General features: G+C 43.9%; 1 protein-coding gene across 2 annotated transcripts in view; it reads left to right on the top strand.

Annotated features, from left to right (window-relative positions):
- The first annotated feature begins 1,782 nt into the window (after positions 1-1,782).
- MOB2 (MOB kinase activator 2) overlaps positions 1,783-15,390 on the top strand; it is a 163,846-nt gene continuing 150,238 nt past the window's right edge. Inside the window, exon 1 of one of the 2 annotated variants that reach the window (XM_084630033.1) lies at positions 1,783-1,970. In XM_084630033.1, the coding sequence (XP_084486159.1) occupies positions 1,954-1,970 (17 nt within the window). In that variant the 5' untranslated portion in view covers positions 1,783-1,953. Of the gene's footprint in view, positions 1,971-14,647; positions 14,704-15,390 lie in introns of those variants that run through there. The other variant, XM_084630029.1, reaches the window with a different exon arrangement.

The following is a 15,390-nucleotide window of genomic DNA, read 5'->3' as shown; positions in this document are numbered from 1 at the left end:
GTAAAAATGAGAAAGCCAGCAATTTCTGAGTAATAGTGTGCTGTGACACTTTAGATTTTTATGTCTGATTTTTGTAAGTAGTTTTTAAGTGAGGTGAAACTTGGGCATACGTAAGACAAATCAGACTCCTGAAAGGAGTAGTTTGGAAAGTTGAGAGCCACAGCTCTATAGCAGTGGTTTTCAAGTACTGGGTTGTGGAATGCAAGGCACTGGGTCACCTTGCTTAGCACTCAGGGACCATGGTGTCTGGCCAGTAAAAACTAGTAGTCCCTACCTGTTCTGACACTGCTCTGCGCCCCGGAAGTGGCGAGCAGCAGGTCCAGCTCATAGGCAGGAGGGTTACAGGGCTCCGCATGCTGCCGCTGCCCCGAGCACTGACTCTGCACTCCCATTGGCCGGGAGCTGGGGGGCGGTGCCTGTGGGCTTGCACACCACTGCCTAGGAGCCAGACCCGCTGTCCATTTCCGGGGTGCAGTGCGGTCTGTGGAGCCAGGACAGGTGGGAAGTCTGCCTCTGCATCCTGGCAGCACCGCTGACCAGGAGCCGTCAGAGGTAAACCCGCACCCCAATCCCCTGCTCCAGCCCTGAGCCCCCCCCAACCCCTCATCCCTGGCTCCACCCCAGAGCCTGCAACACCAGCCCAGAGCCCTGACTCCCCTCTGACACCCCAACCCCTGCCCCAGTCCTGAGCCCCACCAAACCTGGAGCCCCCTCCTGAACCCAAAACCCCTCATCCACAACCCCACCCCAGAGCCTGCACCCCCTCTCGCATCCTAACCCCGTGGCCCAGCTTGGAGCCCCCTCCCACACCCTGAACCCCTCACCCCTGCACCCCAACCCTCTGCCCCAGCCCTGAGCCCCTCCCACACCCCAAACCCCTCACCCCCAGCTCTGTTGGGTCCTGGGCATCAACAATTTTTTTCAACTGGGACGCCAGAAAAAAAGTTTGAAAGCCACTACTCTGTAGGAAGTGCATGCAGCCTCTTCTTAGGGGGCAAGGCCATGCCCCCTTAGCCAGAACTCAAGAGTCCTAGCTCCCCGCACTGGGTTTGAGCAGCTAGGCCACAGTGCCGTCTACTAACAATAGATAACTAACAATATAACTATCGTTAATATTAAAACACCTATAAGGGATGGCAAATAATTAAATACATAATAATACCCAGTTCTTAGCTATGCTAATCTCCTAACGGGCAGATCAGTAATAAAGTAAAACCCCGTCACAGCGATGGCCCCATGCAATTATTAAACAGGAAGCCAAAGGAATAACAAAAACAATGAGAAAAGGAGGACTTGCGGCACCTTAGAGATTAACCAATTTATTTGGGCATCAGCTTTCGCGGGCTGCAGCCCACTTCACGGGATGCGCGCACGGGGAGTCCGATCGGCTACTCTTTAAGGTGCCGCCGGACTCCTCATTGTTTTTGTGGATACAGACTAACACGGCTACCCCTCTGATAGGTGGACTAACAGTCACTCAGTGGCCCCGATCCGGGGGGGCCCCTGGTGGCAGAGGAGACACCCTGCCTGGTGCGCTCCGCCCAGCAGGGGCTCCACGTGGCCCCAGCCTGCGCGCCGGACTACATTTCCCATGGTGCCCCGGGTGGGGAAGGGGGAACACTTCCGGGTTAGCAGTAGCAGGGGGCGGGGGCCTGTGTGTTTACTTCCGGCCTCCCTGGGAGTGTGTCTGAGGCTAAGGGGACCCGGCGCAGTCTGGGGGCAGGAGCGTGAGCCCGGCCGAGCCGCCCGCCCGCCCGCCGCCGGGGGGGCGAGGGGGAGGGGCTAGGTGGGGGCGGGCGCCAGCCCGGGGGCCGGGCGGCCCCATGCGCAGCCCCAGAGGCCGGAGCGGGTGGTGAGCTCGGGCAGGACGCAGGAGCCCGCCCCGGCTCCTCCCCGGCCCCGCGCCCAGCGGGCGGCGCAGCAGCGGAGCAGGAGCGAGCACCCGGGAGAGCCATGGACTGGCTTATGGGGTGAGTGGCGCGGGGGGCTGCGGGGGACTGGGGTCGCGGGGGTGCAGCTGGGGGGGGTCGCGGGGGTACAGGTAGAGGGGGGGCTGGGAGCCTGGGGGGGGCTGAGGGGGTACAGGTAGAGGGGGGCCTGGGAGCCTGGGGGGGGTTTGGGGGGTACAGGTAGAGCGGGGGGGCTGGGAGCCTGGGGGGGTTTGGGGGGTACAGGTAGAGCGGGGGGGGCTGGGAGCCTGGGGGGGTTTGGGGGGTACAGGTAGAGCGGGGGGGGCTGGGAGCCTGGGGGGGTTTGGGGGGTACAGGTAGAGCGGGGGGGGCTGGGAGCCTGGGGGGGTTTGGGGGGTACAGGTAGAGCTTGGGGCTGCTGGCCTGGGTCTGGGGGGAGGCTGGGATGGGGGGCACGGCTGGAGGGTGCAGCTGGAGGGTGCTGGGTGTGAAGCGCAGGTGGCCCTAGGCGGAGAATCCTCTTGCTCTGTCCAGTGGAGGCAAGCTCTGGTGTCAGCAGCCCAGGGGTGGGTCCCTTGCAGATTTCTCCTCAACTCGTCTGGCTTGCGAGGGGCAGGGTGTGTGTGGAGCGGCCTGGGGATTTCTTGCCTATCTGTGAATGCAGGTGATGCTAAGAGTGGCAAGGAGTTTTCCTTCTTATCTGGGGTCAGGAGGTGCCTCTAAGCAGCTGGTGGCCACCCGCTGGTCCCTGAGTGGCAAGGAATACACTGACATGGGGTAGCTTCAGGTGACATGGGGACCCCGTGGCCTAGTTTGAGATACATAGGGAGACCAGGGGACACGAAAAACACAGGAATTAGCGAAAAACCTCAGAGTGAAAAGCCTTTTCACTTCCCCCTGAACTATGTGGTGCCGTCTGATAGTGGCCATAAAATTTAATGCATTATAGAGACTGTTGGTTACACCTCAATGGTGGCAGTTGGTGAACAGAGGGGAGCATACTGGGGTGGTAAGGGACTCTATCCTGCTGAGAAGCATGGGCTCCCCAGGTTGGGAAGCATGAGAAACAGTGAAATAGCATGGGACTCCTCTTCCTGCTAAGGGACAAGGGAAATACATGACTAATCAATTGTTCAGGGCTGAAAAGACAGTAAGTGTGGTCTCCAGCAGTGACATTGAGAGGAGAAATACCATATTAGAATGTGCTTATAGGGTTACACAGTATCAAGCTTGTAAAATGTTTGGGGTTATATTTGGGTACCTTGTCTATTGATTGCTATGTGGCGATTGGCTGTTGACTGGTTTACAGGGTAGGAGAGATGCAGAAAAGAACTTTCTCTGTTCTGCAAATTAATCTGTATAAGAGCAACTAATTTCTTTCCTTTTTTGGATATAAAAAAGGCAGGCATTGCATGTCTCAATACATTTCTATCAGTGTAGTGAGACTGCTATTTCTGCAGCAGAAGTTTAGTTCTGACCTAGGAGTTTGCCAAGATCTGATCTGAATGGCTTGCTGGGGAGTGGAGGAAGACAACTCAGCAGAGATTAAAACCAAATCACTGCTGTGCCAGAGGACTTGGATAGCATGGGATTAATAGTGCTAATTACACAGAGACAGAAGGTAGAAAGCGATTTGCTGCTGGTTTTATGTTTAAAAATCTTAGCAAGAGAGACACCTGTACAGTAGAATGGAGTGACCTGATATATTATCAGTGTCCCAGAGAAAGAGATTTGATAGCTTATTGCAAGAATTTTGCTGATGACCTGTACTCATGTGAACTGAATAACTGTGGATCAGAATCAGGTGGGCGGCAAATTTATGATTCCATGACCCTTGGTCTTAAGTTTGATCCTTAGTGTGATGTTTTACTATCTGTGTTACATCCTCCGTAGTATGACAGCACTGGAAAATGGGATCACAGCCTATCTGTGTTGCTAGGTCAGATAGTATGTTTTTTACATGGAAAAACTACCCAGTTCCACTTCTTCTTTTTCTGAAACTGAAGTAACTGGATAGTTGGTAAACTGACAGCATTTGTCTGCTCTGCTCTTTTATTAAGAAGACAGATTTCTTTGGACTGGATATGTCCAACTCTAGATCCAATTGTCAAGACTTCTATAACTAGTATTAACTCTAATGTTGACTAATAAGCTAATGGGCATGGACTCCTGCACATTTTCTGGGTAGATTGTTAGTATGGCTTTCCTACAACAAATTAATTAATAGAAGTATAGTGTTTGAGACATGCAAGGCCTTTTTGTGTGATATGCATTGGAAAGCTGGCATCATGCAGGTTAGAAGGAAATATTGTTATTAGTTACTAATAATGAAGATGTTGGTCTAATTGGGTTTCTTTTGATTGTGTTTTTAGCAACTACTAGGCAACTAGAGCCTACCATATTTGCTTTATATAAACAAATCTAAAAGAAACTTGAGTATTGTTGTGGAGAGTTAAGTGAAAGGATGCTTCATTTAAAAAAAAGAAGAAAAAGCGTATCCCAGTACTTAAACAGAAGACTTAGACGGCTTAAGATGGTTCTTTCACTCCCATTTTGTACAAACTATTATCATAAACTAGCCAAGAACCAAACTTTGTGATGTTACTAGACTTTCATTGTATTAGAATGTAAATTTTCTCATCATTCATGTTTTTAGGCTTGTTGGAAGTTTGCTATGTATTACTGCTGCCACTGTACATGTAATCTTTCCAAGGTGGGTGAACTCAAGTTGGAGTGGAGAACGTCTCTTTGCCTACATTAATTTTCATTGATCTTGGCTTGTCTGTGGATTACGTTTGTTCTTTGCTGTTACCTGGTACTTCTGTTAATGTCCAAACTTTGTGTACATTGCAGTCTTTTGCATTGTCACAGGGTGTGTCTTCACAGCACAGTAAGATCAAGTTATAACTCGAATATTACCCCTAACTTGACCCCTTTGATCACACACAAATCTATAGTTCGAGAAAACTGCTTTAAGCTCAAGGTAGCTAGCCAGTGGAGGGACTGAAGCTGAGTGCTGCTGAAGCTTGAACTAGGAACGCAGTGGGGATGCAATAACTTGAGTTACAACATGTCATCAGAAGATAGTCTTGTCATTCTATGCTGCTAATCAAATCACTGTGTATAACTCACGTTGTTTGGAAATGTGGTTACTCTCACTCGAGCTATGTTAGCTTCAATGCCCCTAATCTAAGTGTGCTAATTTGAGCTACCTGTACTCTGGAGACACATTCATTCTTTCTTTCAAAGTTTGTAGAAGTTTTGTGTGGACTTTGTGGGTAATAAGGGGAAGGAAAACGGTGGGTATGTGGGGGAGAGAGGAGAAGACAACAACCTCTTAGGGTTTGTCTATACAAACTCTGCAGAGGCACTGCTGCAGTGCTTCAGTGAAGACACTATCTATGCCACTATCTATGGAGGGGTTCTTTCGTCAGTGTAGGTACTCCACCTTCCTCAGAGGCGTTAACTAAGTTGAGGGGGGGAAAATGACCTAGTGCTGTCTTTGCTGGGTGGTAGGTTGGTTTAACTGCATTGTTCAGGGGTGTGGATTTTTCACGCCCCCTGAGCAAGGTAGTTCTACTGACTCAATTTCCTAGTGTAGACCAGGCCTCAATCTGTCCAACTGGGTGTTTCTGTCAGCAGCACTGTGTGTGTGTCTAAGTGAAATTATTCCTCGGGTTACTGAAAAAGAAACTTATGGTATTCAGTTTATTACGGCAGAGCTTTGAATAAATGTCAGTCTGCCTTATCTTCAACTAAAACTGCAATTGTTTCCAATCTCTTGTAAGGGAAAGGAGGAGCTGCAGAAAAACCTGCACAAAGAGGGAAGAACAAAACGTTGCACTTTGGAATACCACAGTTTTTTTTAATGAATTTCCTCTCTCACTTCTGCATATTAAGCTGCATCAGTCTGTTTTCTGATGTCCCTGTGTATCAATGAGACTAATATGGAAAGAGTACAATTCTTTCTTAATCAACTCTGAATACTGTGTCAAATGTGTTAGTACTCCCAAGAATGTTTTTCCTCGTGTTATCAATCATATTTTTTCTTGAATGCTCTGGACTGGAAAGCGCTCTACATGTTAAACTTTGTATCGTTATAGAAACTGGCTTTCAAAGGCAAATGAAAATTCTTTGTTTAAAATATAAACTAGGCAGCAACAGCAGCTAACCATGTTCTAGCTTCCCACTATTCCAGCTCATCTCACATTTATTGCACTTAGACCTCTTTATTCCTTAAAAGTCCTGTACAGTTGAGTGTTGTGTTGGGAAGTGGGGGAAGGGGAAGTTCTAATCATCCTACAGAGGGCAGCAGCCTAAGTGTCTCAGATTGCCACAGAGCACTTAATACAGAAATAGAAACTGGAGCCTATAAACAATGATGAATTTGTCAAAGAATAGGTAAATAACAGTAAGCTTGGCTGGCCACACACCAGTGTGTCACTGTGATCAGTTTGGTTAATTGTTGTTCTCTCAGATGCCTTAAAACTGTTGGAAGTTCTAGGGGAGAAAGCTGCATAACTGAGCTATTGGCATACATACAATCACATGTTAGTTTAAGACCCAAATAAATCTTAAGTCTCTCCTTTCCCTTGGAAAATGTCTTATCTTTCTCCTGAACATTGCCGTAACAAAGTTACTGATTGAAGGGTGTGTTCTCTTTGGTATATATGTGTAACTCCTATTAGTTACAATGGGAGTTGTGTCTGGAAAGAATAGAACAATAAGTTGTGCAATATCTTGGATCTTTATAAATAGAAGAGAGAAAGCTAAAAGTATTCCCATTGTACATAGAAAATATGTACCATGGCTTTGATTGGAGACCACAGATGCTTGGATGGTGGTGTTCACTGACATCTGACAGGAATCTAGGCTATACACTTAGTATTTCATTTTGAAAGAGGATTGATTTGCTGTTAAAGGTTTTCGGCTCTATTTGTAACACTAAATTTAAAGTAGCAACAAAGACAGATATTGTTCCTTTAGTTATGAAACCTTTTTAATTTGAATTTAAAACTCTTAATTGTAAAGGACAAAACCTTTTTTGAAAATGAAGTTGTAAATCTCACAAGCCTTGATTTCTCTTTTAAATACGGGGTTCTGATACATAAATTGTAACATCTATGCCATCCAAAGAATGACTTTGAATATGCAGAGCAGCTTTATGTTACGTAGATATTTAAAAAGAAAAATCAGTTTGCCAGCAAACTACCTGTTAACAACCAGCTACTGCTTTATGGAAGGACTGAGGTGGAGGGAAGAAAAATGAGTGAAAATTTTTTAATTAAAAAGAACGTCTTTGTATTGCACTAAGCGATAATGTTTTCTTGACTAATTTTTCTTTGTGCTGTCATCTTTTACCACGTGAAAGACCTTGCAACCTAAGTCAATTTGCCGCAATCAGATGCTGTTCTTAGACTTGTGTGGCTATTGTTGTCTGTTGACCATGTATCCGTATTCCATCCACAGTAGAGAATTGTGGCATTCCCGGTACCAGTGTGGTCCTTTGGAATGCTGGTAAAATGCGGAGTCCCAATACTGTGTCCAGATGTTTCACAAGGTATTTCCAGTACCGATAAGATTGTAGGACCTCTGAATAAGTCTTAATGCATTTGTCCAGACTGCTTCAGTTGGAACTGTTTCAATGCAAGCATGATAGCATTGTAGCTACGATGCTTCCTTTGATCTTCCCACCAAGCTGTCACAACTTCTTCCCACCAATTCCTGGATCTATACAGGATAGGTGATACTAACCTGGTCTTGCTTTTGCTCTTACTCCTACTCTCTACCCATTGCTTCTCTCCCAGGGAGGAATGCAGCACACAACAGCTTATTAAAAGTAACTATTTAGTTGTGCGATTTTTATTCTACAGTAAATATTATTCAGTACAACTTTACAATAATAATTTTTGGGCCATGGATCTTTAGCTCGTGGAAAAAATACATATGTACACATGCTAATTTTATAGCAACAAATGAATGCGTGCCTTACTGTGGGTTGAAATGGCATGGCAGTGAAGCGGCTGCCTCAGCAGTATCTCCCAGACCTATAATATCTGAGGAGGGCACTGTATGCCCTGGTTTAAATTCTCGCTCATACATATCCATGGTATTTCAGTAGCCACTACTCAGACCTCTCTCCCCTAGTACTTTCCCCAGGAGATGGACATTATTAGATGTGCTGTGGGAGTGAAGAATTTTTAGGCAGCTTGGAGGGCTGTCCTCCCTTCACTCGTGTATCTGACTTTTAGAGGTGATAAGAAGAAATAGTTCACCAAAATATGGAAAAGTTAGAGACTATAAACCAAGCCCCTTATCTAAAGAGTATTGGTACATGAAGTCAGCAATGCTCATATAAGACACCAGGTACAGTTTACCTAAGCACTCTGTGACCAACTCGTGGCCTTCTGTGTTTTGAATGTAATTGAGGGAAAAGCCCTTGCCCTTCATGGTACATTCACAGTGGGGAGAGCTATTGGACATTATCATTTGGTTACTTCATTGGTTTAATCCAACATAACTTTAACACCTCTCTTTCTCTAAATCTCACATGCAACTGTATAAAAATTATATATGTACAGTCATATGTATACACAGTACATACAGTTCCCTGCCTAGCACACACCTGCTACCACAAATACCTATTCCTGGAATTATGGGATAAGTAGCACAATGCACAGGTTGGTGCAAGTGCTGTGTGTGGACACAGTGTATTAGTGCACACAAACAACTGTTTAGTGTGGACACTAATCCATCTGAAGAAGAATCAGTCAAAGAGAATCTCAGCTGCAATGGTCAACGTTGTGCAGAGATCTAGTCCTCTAGTGTAGAAGGGTTCCATGATCTTACCTTTACCTGGATAAGGTCAATGTATTTTAAGTTAAAATGAAGTGGCGAACCTTCCCGTCCACCAGCAGGCTTCTGACCGACTTTCTCTTCCTTCTTCAGGCCACTATGTGGAAAGCTAGAACATCCTGTGAGTTGTAAAGTTGTGGAGTGGTAGCATTGCTGCTTTGTAGATTGTGAAGCTAGTTAACAAAACCAGAATTGCATACTACTAACTATAGCACTGTTAGAAGACTTATGAGAATGCAGGAGTTCTTTATTAGAAAGCTGTGTATTCTTGAGGTAATGTCTAGTTGAAAATGAACTTCATCAGCATATGCAGACTACTATTATGGGGAGAGGTCTTAACACTGAGCTACTTTTTAAATAGCTAATAACTAGAGACTAAAGGTATACAAAGAACACTTAAATTGTAACACTTCTACCTACATCTGACTTTACAAGCCAATAAGAATCAAATATGCTAGTTTTCAGCTGTGCTAGATTTAATTTTGGGCTTGTCTACGCTACCCACTGCATTGGCAGGCAGTGATCGATCCAGTGGGGGTCAATTTATTGCGTCTTGTATAGATGCGATAAATTGACCACTGAGTGCTCTCCTGTCGACTCTGGTACTCCACCAGAATGAGGAGCACAAGCGGAGTCGACGGGAGAGCGTCAGCTGTCGACTTACCGCAGTGAAGATACCGCAGTAAGTAGATCTAAGTATGTCGACTTCAGCTACAGTATTCACGTTGCATATCTTAAATCGACCCCACGTGGTAGTGTAGGCAAGCCCTTTGGCTGTGCTTGGACAGTATAAATTAAATGTAAGGAAATCAGCATATAGCTAGGAACAGTGAAGAAGTATGTGGTATGCTTTGTGTTCAGGTTGGCTGCTCCCCAGTACAGTTGAACAGATTAAGGTTAAAAGCAGTATACTCCTGGCCTGTGCAGAACAGGCATTTGTGTAAGGAAGTATTTTAATTTTGGGGATTCCTTGAAATTAACTAATTACAACAGAATGCCCTACCCCCAAAATATGGATTAAAATAAAAAATTACATTTCTACCCTCAGTTCTGTACACTGCAGTACCAGCATTTCCATCAGCTGACGTTAAAAAGGAGGCTGACTTGTTTCCCCTCGTTCCCCTTCTGCTTTTATAAGGTGATATTTTTCTCCCCCCCCCCACCATGGAGCTTTGCTAGGACCTCTCTCAGATGCACGAATATATGCTCATTTTGATTTTTAGCTGACCTCACAACAGGTGTTTCCCTTTTGTATAATCTTTGCAAAATCAGGGTTTCATGAGCTGTTTTCCCTATTTGGAGAGAGTTGAAAAGAGACTCATAAAACACAGACCTCCATGGTCCTATCAAAGAGTCAAATGTTCCTCATTCACTTCCCATTCACACATATAATACCCAAGGACATGTTAAATCTATGCTCTTTGAACCCAAATAAAATTTGTACATGTCATTGGACACTCTTAATATCTCTAGACTCTATTAAAGTGAAACTAAATATAGTTTTGCTTGAAAGAAACAGATAATAGAACCGAAAGTTTATCAAGACTGTCACAATGGGATTTTGCATCTCTTCTGGCGGGTGAAGGCATGGGGAAGAGACTAATAATTCAGCTGCTGCTGCTGCTGCTTCTTTCGTATGGCTTCGGTAGATAGCAACCATTACAAATTTATATCTAGATTTGATAGCTATCACATTCACCAGCTCACTGCTGTGGCAATGTCCTTCAGACCCCTAGTGAAATAACTCAGATATGAGGTGCTCCATCATTTGTGCCTGGTGACCACAGTCATATACAAGTGTTTGCCTCATTTTCCATTTAAACAGGGTTTGTCCCCATCTCCCATAAGATGCAATCTACACCAGTCCTTCCGACATAAAGCAAAACCAGCGGTTCCTCGGCTGGTTCAACGACAAGCTGTTTGTTTTGAGCAGTCGAAATGCTCCATGTGGCTCTCCATTGAGCCTCAGCATTGAAGTTGAGTGTAAGGGCCTTGATGCAGTTCCATAAAGGGTTGTGGGATTTTAATCTTTACTTCGGCGGGTTCTGCAGGTGATGCATTGTGCAATGGGATCCTCATGTTTGCCCTGACATGGCTGAGAAAGCAAAATGTCTGGGCAGCTTTTCTAATCTGTGGAGACTGGATGTGCGATAGAACTGGGAGCCAGATATGAGCATTCCTGACACTATGCACATGCCATTGTTGAGTTGAGTATCAAGGAGTTGTGTGACTGCTGTGAGACCACACTTGTGCACAGTATTCAGCCGCAGAATATATACTTCAGGTTTGTAGGGCCTGTGGACTGAAGCCCCATGCTGTTCCGGCCAGTTTCCTGATAAGCGTGACATGAGACCTGATCTTATTGCTGTGTTCACGAGGTGTTGTCGAAAGGTCAAACTTTGGTTCAGTATAATGTCAGGATACTTTGGGTTAGCGTCATGGCTGACACTCTCACCACAGAACTGCACATTGAGTTTGGTATTCGCTTTCCATCTGAACAATAAAATGGCTGTCACCATGGTTTCCCCCCCCCCCCCAAGTTTCCAATGTTGGAAATAATTAGCCATTATGCTAAGATCTTGGGTTAGGATGCAGTTTGATGGTATCAAGGCCATTCAGTAATTACAATACTAGGGAGATCAGGAAAAGCTTGGTGTCCTCTACTATGCTTCTGAGACATTAATGACTTTGCATGCTGTGTTGAGCTTCGGTTATTGATGAATTGTTTCCTCCTCTTGTCACTGCAGCTGTAGTACTCTGCACGAAAGTGAATTAAGGCTTCCTGTAAAGAGAGTCAGATGTGTCTGAAGCTGTTTTTGCTTTTTTCCTACCCAGTACTGCTTGTATCCAGCCATACTTGGCCCTCCTTTAAGTTTTTCTTTCCTGTTCTCTTTCTGTAGAGGGCACAGCACAGGGATGCTCATTCCTACAAAACATTTAGAGAAGCATGTGAATATGTAAACAGATATCCTTAAAATTGAATTAAATGTACTTGAGGGGGAACTGCGCTTTTCATGCACTCAGAGTTCATACTTTGATCCACCCTGTATCTGTTAAAGTGGGGTTTTTTATTCAAATTCTTTCCTAACTCAATGCTGCAATGCTGCAGGGTGTAAATCTGGGATGACTGTGGCCCTCAGTAAATATTGAAAACGCTTACTGTCTCTTGATCCCCTTTTTTCCTGAATCCTTTTTCTGAATAACATGACATATTTTCATCATACTAATGAGGCATTTTAAGATATTTGAATTTAAGCAGAAATTAAGTTCTGTCTTCAGTCTACTGGCTATGTGTTTACTATAAAACCCCTATTCCTAGAACTGTTCTGACATCAGTAGTAGTGCATAAACAGAGCCACTATCACTTAAGTTCCTTTTAAGCATGAACTATATTTCCACTAACTGATAAGTAACTCTGGGAAAAAAAATCTTTCAAGTTCCATCTGGGTGTCATATACAATGACAAGTAAATAAACTCTTAAAAAGCAGTTGGCAATGTTTTCCTCTGACTGAGAGCGGAGTATGAGGAAGCAGGTACTTGTTAATTTAAGTTTAGATCCCACAAATTACCTCCCGAGACACAGACCTTCAGTGGGTACACCTGGGAAGATTCATTACTAGGCTGTAACTCTTGATGACTTCCACTTGCCCATTTCCATAGCATCTGGGCATATGGCAAATATTAGAAGCAAGTCATGCATTATATTAAGCTGTTTGCAATGAACAGTACAAACAGTTAACACATTGAAACAAAGTGTACTGAGCTGATTCTCTTTTCTGGTTGCCCAATCCTGTATCTTTTCTATTAGCTTAGTGGGCTACTGGAGAGAGCCCCTGACTAGCCAAGAACAAGTATTATTGGGGGTAGGCTAGTTACCTCACAGTAGATAATAAAGAGATGGCCTCAAGTCTTTGTTATTATAATCATTCTGTGGCAAAACAGTAAATGTGATAACTAACTGGATGTTTGTCATGAGAGTAATTAAAAATTTATAAATGGATCTAAAGGAAGTTTTGCCTAGCGAAAACAGGTGTGTAATGAATCTGGGGGGAAGTGAAGGTTTGGGAGCTTTTGATTGAATGCAGCAATCCTGCCCAGGACAAGTTTCAGGAAGCGGCAGTTTGGATCAGCTCACGTTTTGGTTGTCTGCGTGGCTTTGCACTATGGGAAGCTTGTGGCATCATTCACTGACAGTCTGTGTACAAGAATCTTTAGGTGCCCATTGACGTTGAGATTGTGGGATTTTTAAACAGCTGCATTAAGCAAATCTGAACTCTCCTTTGCCAGGTCTGCGTATACTGCGACTGTTGTTGATCAAAGGAAAAATTTTAATCCAGGTCTCAAAGTGATATGCTAGTGAAGTAAACTAATGTATTACTGTGTATCCTTTTCTGCAGTGCACTGTTTCCGCTCCCTAGTTAACAAGATGAGGAGACTGTGAAGCTTGTTTACTGAATGCAGTTTTTAAACATCCTTGTTAGTAGTATTCCACCCACTTTATTCTGGAATACAAAAAGCTGAGGCTGATTCTCTTGCCATAGCAAGCTCTGTAAGGAAGGCATGTGATGCCTTGGCAGTGACGCATTGGTTTTAGTACTGTTGAGGATTGTTAAATCAGTGAGCCACACGAGCTCTCCCTAGTGAATGAAGAATAAACTTGGTCTTATTAAATGTTCCTGCCAGAGATTGTTCACACGTTTTGGGCAATTGGACTCCTAGAAGTTTCCCCATTCTTGAGACAGCTTCTTCTGCAGGAGTTCTAAATTGCCTCACTTCAGAGTTACACTTGTCATTTTGACCTTTAACCATTCAATAGCAGCACAGAAAGAGTTTTAAAAAAGACCTTGGTTGGTTGGTTTTTGTTGTTTTTTTTTTAAGGAAAAAAAAGCAGTTTGGCTGCTGAAGGCAAGCTCTCAGAGGGGAGAGAATCTAGTCAGGGCAACAGTTCTTCACACAACCTGTAAAGCTGGATATTTGGCTCCTGTGTCAGAGGGGAGGTCAGTGGCAATGGAAATAGGACAGTGGGCATTTCTCCATTATGCTCCGCTTACTATTAAACAGATTATATGAATTCAAGTTTCAGCTAAATGCTTGCTTCTCTTCACAGTATGGAAGCACAATAGCAAGATCAAAAGAAATGGGTAAAGAGGGAAGAGTCTGAAATGAATTTTGGAGGCTAGTCTGTGCTCCAGCTTACTGTTACCATAAGACAAGAACAAAGGGGCAGTTGATTAAATAAAAGGATCTGCAAGGATGTAACACTAATGAAACACAATACTTAATAAACCTGTGGAACTGAAAGTTGTATAATACCACTAAAGCAACTTGCTTAGTATAATTCTGTAAAGATTAGATCATATTAACCAGAGTGTTCTCTGCATTTGTGCTAGCTACGATAAAAATGGCAAGTGTTTTCTGTCCTCGTGTGTCAAGGCATAAGCTGATCAGCCAGAGCCAGCAAGAAACTTTCCCCTACAGAGGTTTATGCTACCTTCTGAATCAATACATCATTGCAGTTGTCAGAGGCAGGATATTGGACTCGGTGGACCGTTGGTCTTTTTCAGTATGTCTGGACCTATGTTTCAGACATCTCTCTAAAATATATTGAAATAGCCTTTCTTCCTATTTGAGAATAGCCTCTCCTCCAGTTTAGCTGCAAGCTGAAATATTTTTACTACTTTTACAGTAGTATTAAGTGCACTAGTTCATTAACTTATTATCTGGAAGTTTTAAAAAATGGCAATTTCATGTATCATGTTTCTTGGTGCTGTCTATGACTCTCCGAGCATTTGCGCTTCTTTGAGGTCTTCGTACTGCAGGCTTAAGAAACAATTATCCCTCCTTCCATGCTTTTTCAGATCATGTGAACTTCTGACAGTGTCCCTACTATGGAGCTATGGGTCAGGTCTCCTGTTATGTTTCATCCCCACCCATGTTGTAAGTAAGGTAAATTACAGTGTCTTAGTCTATAAAGATGCCAGGATAAGTCTGTGCTCCTGATATTTACTGGTCCCCAAAGTTGTCAGAACTTTGAGACCTTGTCTGTCAGTGAGCATATGTTAAAACTTGTAATGATTCCCTGATACTAGGGGAAGGGAATGGACAGAATTGTCTGTTTAAAACACTCCCCTTTCCACCACCCCACCTCACGACCAGATCCAGTTGGACTTTCTGGAGATTGAACAAGTATCCCAGACTCTTGTGACACTTAATCACTATGGTATTTAAATTTAAGTTGTTTCCATTGTGACAGATGTGGCAGTTTCCTGCAATATCTTTGGGAGATCTTACTGTAATAAGTTTAGTTATGGTTGTGGGCCTGGAACCAGGAACAGTGCGGGGAGATTAGGTAAATTCAATCAGAATTCAATTATCTGGACCACTTGATTTTGAAATATCTAAGTTTAGTACCTTCTGTTTTAATATTCTCCAGAGATTAGTGGCATAGAAAGAATCTTATCACCATACAATGATATACATTAGCTGTTTTCTCCCCAAATACAGAAGAGAAATATTTAACATTTCTGCCTCTTCTGCATTATTACTGATGATTCTGTCTTTTCCAGCTAGCAATGGAGCAATACCATTGTCAGGTGTCTCTTTGTTCCTAATGTATTTTAAAAA

The sequence above is a fragment of the Lepidochelys olivacea genome (genome assembly GCF_965140295.1).
Source record: "Lepidochelys olivacea isolate rLepOli2 genome assembly, chromosome: 6".
NCBI lineage: Eukaryota > Metazoa > Chordata > Testudines > Cheloniidae > Lepidochelys > Lepidochelys olivacea.
Note: the sequence above shows the minus strand (reverse complement) of the source record. Positions and strands in the feature narration are given on the sequence as shown.